Genomic DNA, 4,546 nt, shown 5'->3' on the forward strand with positions numbered 1-4,546 from the left:
CGAAGCGAAGCGAAAGTAGAGAGCCACCCGAAGCATAAACACTCGTATACATATAAACAATGAAAAACAATGACATGTGCGTCGTCATGGAAAGAGACAAGTGTAAATGTATAGCATTCTGTATTATTCAATATACTTAATATTGTGCTCAGGTGCCATAAGTATGGAGTCAATAAGTGGTCCATAATTTTCAAGATGGTCCGTATCAGGCCTGCTCTAAATATATTCATTATAGCGCAAAGCAATATAGTTTCTTTTTTTTTGACATAATGGATAGCCCCATACCTTGAATGGAGTCTTCAAATACTAGTCGAGCGCCTCAGCAGAGAAAACTGCACCATGATCTGATGTTGACACTCAAGTATAGGCACTTGTTCTTAAGCATTGATTGCGTGTTGTACACTGTATGCGATTAATCCATTAGAGCAGCCGAGTTAACTAGATTTGAATTGGTTGAGCTCATTGTTAAACAGGACGCTAATGTGGAGACAAATTGTGCTTAACGCAAAGGCTCTTCCCCAATGTACTCTAGCCTATATACTAATATATGATGCTTCTCAAAACTGATGATTCAGGTCCAGATAATCATACAAATGCATCTGTAGGTAATACACGCTTCAGAGACGGCAATATAGCACCTGCAATGCTTTGTTTTGAGCTAACATTGACAATATAGCATTAGATTTAGGTGACATCATAGCAGAATATGACTCCTTCGCAGAATTGGAGCCATGTTGTCAGGCAAGGAGATCCTCTTCCGTTCATGTTGCAATTCTGCATATATCAAAGTCACCTTTTTCAAAAAATTTGAGAGATAAAACGCGCCTCTTTGATCAAGAGCAAAAAGGCCAAGGTTACTCTACAAACCAACACTACGACTTTTAGCATGGAGAAGACTTTTGCATCTCAACTAAACCCACTACTCACTGAATTCAGCCAAAAAGTCGATGATTGCAAGCAGAATGATGGTACACATGTGGATTTCGACCTGTATTTGCAAGGTAAGCTTCTGCACCTTTTGATTTGCTTAAGCATGAAATTGACTCACAAATCTATAGAGTCCACTCCTTTGCAATACTGTACAGACAACGAAAATGCATTCTACAAAAGCGCACACGTAGACTTTCCAGAGGAAATTGCCAGGCAAATTGAACGTAAGAGCACAAACTTACTACATACCAACCGAGTTTATATTAACACATTGATCATTAGAGCCTCGCAGTGACTACAATCTTGGGTTTCTAAAAGCTATCAATCATGTCTGGTTGGCAAGAGGATCATCGTTGTTTCTATGGGACTTTAGTAAGAAGAATTCTAAAGTATTCAGATACGACACCACCCAAGCCATTGAACATGTCGATATTGCAACATTCACAACACACCACGAGCTGGTTGTCACTACTCGAAACCACATCTACCTCCACACCATTTCACCAGGCCAAGACAACATACAGCTATCGCAGGGTGTGGCAGTGGATTCAGAGGGTGTTGTCATGTCAAATTTCGTTACAGCAAAGGAATTAAGACGAGTCTTTATGAAGGGCGATGATGGACATTTGTACGAATTGCATCTTGTATGGACAGACAACACACCAAAAAATGGAAGTCTTAGCTGTCTTACCATGAACCCAATACTGCGCTATTTGACCATGTTCTTCAAATCTCCACCTGTGGCCAGTGTGAAATCTCTGGTATTGGATGAAGCAGGGGAATTGCTGTACATGCTGCTGTCAGATTCCAGCATCCATGTTGCTCAGATTCGTGGCACCACCTACTCGTTATTGAAGCGCTACGAGAGCCAACACTTGGAATCAATTCACCTTGTTCAAGATACCAAAAAGCCTTGTCTCATGGCAGTTGCAAACAACGGCGACAGACTGTTTTTACAGAATGAAAGTCTAGATATCCAGCTCATATTTACCCGACCAGCACCACCCTTGCCCGGATCCATTTTATTCAACAACTTGACCGATCAACATGCTGACTTGGCTTATTATCAGCAAGGCGTTTTTGCTACTGTCTTGGCCAAATCAGAAAAGAAGTACTTTGTGTTGACCAACACAAGCGTCGCATCGGTCAAGGAATCAAAGCCTGTGTTGGTGGAGGATTTCTATTATGAAAAGCTGGACGACAAAGTGTGGTCTATCATGGAAGGAGGAAAAGCCAGACACACAAGATTCAACATGAAATCGACATTAGAGCCTATGGATACTTCAGATCGCCAGATTTCAGCATTGACGAAACGAGGCATCATCCACTACAATAAGCAACACATTACAGATTATTTTCAACACGCATTGCAATCGCCTTCACCTGAACATTTGAACAAGTTTGAAGAGCGTTATGGTGCCATTGAGACTGGTTATATAGCTCATGTGTTGGCCTGTTCAGCAAAGCAAACTCCATATGTCATTGACTTTATTCGACAATGCACAGTACGACAAGAAGGCCTGCTGCTCTATTTTGCTCGCATCGTTCAGGATATCTGGACGGTCGATATCAAAAATGAAAAGTAGGTACAGACTAGCATGAGATGAAGTTCTTCGAATCTAACAGACTTGACAGAGTCCCTAAAGAAAAGTTTCTGGTGGTTCAGGAACGCCTCCGAGCACTTGCCGATGTATATCAACAATACGACATTCCAGCAGCAGTAAGTTATGCAGTGAAAAGCACATTGAACACAACGATTGACGAGCACTTGTAGGATGACATGGATCTTGTGTTGAAGACTATGGAATTCATTTCGTTGATATGCTTTGCTAATGATTTAGAATGGGAACAAATTGTAGCAAGGTATGGAAGAGGGTGTATTGCAAATAGCTGACTGCTGATATATAGATCTAGGTTTGACAAAAACTGGGTTGTCAGCAAGTTTAGTGATGTCGTTACAACGGTGAAGGGCGCCAACTTGATCCAGGATATTGTTTACAAGGCTATAAAGACATCGAAACTTGCAAATGCTTCCAACAACTACAGCTTTATCGGTAACTTTTTAAACAGCAATTGCTCCAACCTCTTGGGCACAGAACAAGTGATTTACTTTAAGGGTGTCGAAAATTTATATGCTGCACAAAATAATACAGATGCCAACGACAAGAAGCAGGCATTGGCATTAGCTATTGGACATTTCAAGAGCGTGGTCGGCATTTGCGATGCTCCTCGTATTAAAGCGCTCGCACAAAAGTTCTGCGACTTGGGAGATCACCATTCTGCTGTCGATCTTGCATTTACAAGCTATTCACAAGCAGGGTTGACACTCGATCAACTTGAAGCATTTGTGCTGCACATTATCAAGGAAGCCATTGACACACAACACCAGCAACATGCGATTGATGTGATTGCCAGTGCACTGGAAATGACGAGCAACCAAGACTATCATTATCATATTTACGAATGGCTTACCAACAATGAACACAACCACATCTTAACCTGTTTGCAAGCACCTACACTCTTTGACTTTATTAACACACGCACGCTCGATCCTCGTCAGCGACTGATTCTTCTCGAGCTGTACTATGCCCATCGAAATGAAATTGCCAAATCTGCCGATGCTGTCTATCAATTAGCGACTGAAGCAGACCAAGTTGGATTATTACAACGCGTACAAGCATTGAAGAAAGCTTGTGAATATTTACCTCAAGCCGCTGGGTTCAGCCAAGAGAAATGTCAAGCTATTCAACGCAAATACAAAGTGGCACAAGTGCAATATGAGATTTTCGAGTTACTGCATGAGCAAAAGCACCCTGACAAGAAGGTACTTGATAATCTAAGCGCTCGACTTGTTCCTGAATACGACTTGTTGCGATGTGCTTATACCCAATCATTGTACGAAGAAGGATTGAGCTTGCTGGATATATTGGAAGAGTATAATTGGGATTTTGCACGACTTGCTTGGGAGAATATCATTCAATCATCGAGTGCAGCTCAAGAACAAGTACAGTCGAAATTAAATGCCTTGGCCAAGAAATTGTTCCCATCCATCTCATCATTCCCAGTGTGTAAGTGTACTTGACAGGGTTGTATTCTCAACATCATATTAACGTTTTTTTTTTATCATCTAGATATCGTTTACCAGATCTTGCAAGCACAGTGCACACAATTTGGTGATGATTTTGCTGAAACAGCTCTAATCAAGGCAGGCGTGCCCTCAGAAGTCGTATCTGATGCCAAGGCTGAATTCAAGTAATTGACATATAATGATTTTGCTTGTACAGAATGGCTACAACTGCTTATAAAATAATGATAACCAAAATAATAAACTACGGCGGCATACAACAATTTATTTCATAAAAAACGCTTCAATAATTGACGAGGTCAGCATCACTGTTGCGATCACAGATGTATTCATCATCTTGAGTTGTGGGAGCCTTTTCTTTATCTTGTGCTTGTCTCTTTTTTGGACGCGAGTAAAAAAGGTGCCGGAGGCATCTTCATTTGGCTCAGGTGTGTCTTTAAAGTGGTAATGATTAAGGAATGTTGCGTTTTGAACTCGATGGTGTATTGGCTCAATTATCTCCTTCAATCTGAGTCGATGGCACTTGAATGC

General features: G+C 41.1%; 1 protein-coding gene across 1 annotated transcript; it reads left to right on the forward strand.

The window, feature by feature from the left end:
• Positions 1-886: 886 nt before the first annotated feature.
• Positions 887-4,186, forward strand: PRE8 (Proteasome subunit alpha type-2; the record flags this gene model as incomplete). Its single annotated transcript, XM_064831066.1, has 7 exons — positions 887-1,001; positions 1,059-1,154; positions 1,213-2,512; positions 2,566-2,650; positions 2,705-2,793; positions 2,845-3,998; positions 4,062-4,186. The coding sequence occupies 7 exons, from the start codon at positions 887-889 to the stop codon at positions 4,184-4,186; spliced, it is 2,964 nt and encodes a 987-aa protein (XP_064687934.1).
• Between the last annotated feature and the right edge of the window lie 360 nt (positions 4,187-4,546).

The sequence above is a fragment of the Mucor velutinosus genome (genome assembly GCF_035048745.1).
Source record: "Mucor velutinosus strain NIH1002 chromosome Unknown tig00001567, whole genome shotgun sequence".
Lineage (NCBI taxonomy): Eukaryota > Fungi > Mucoromycota > Mucoromycetes > Mucorales > Mucoraceae > Mucor > Mucor velutinosus.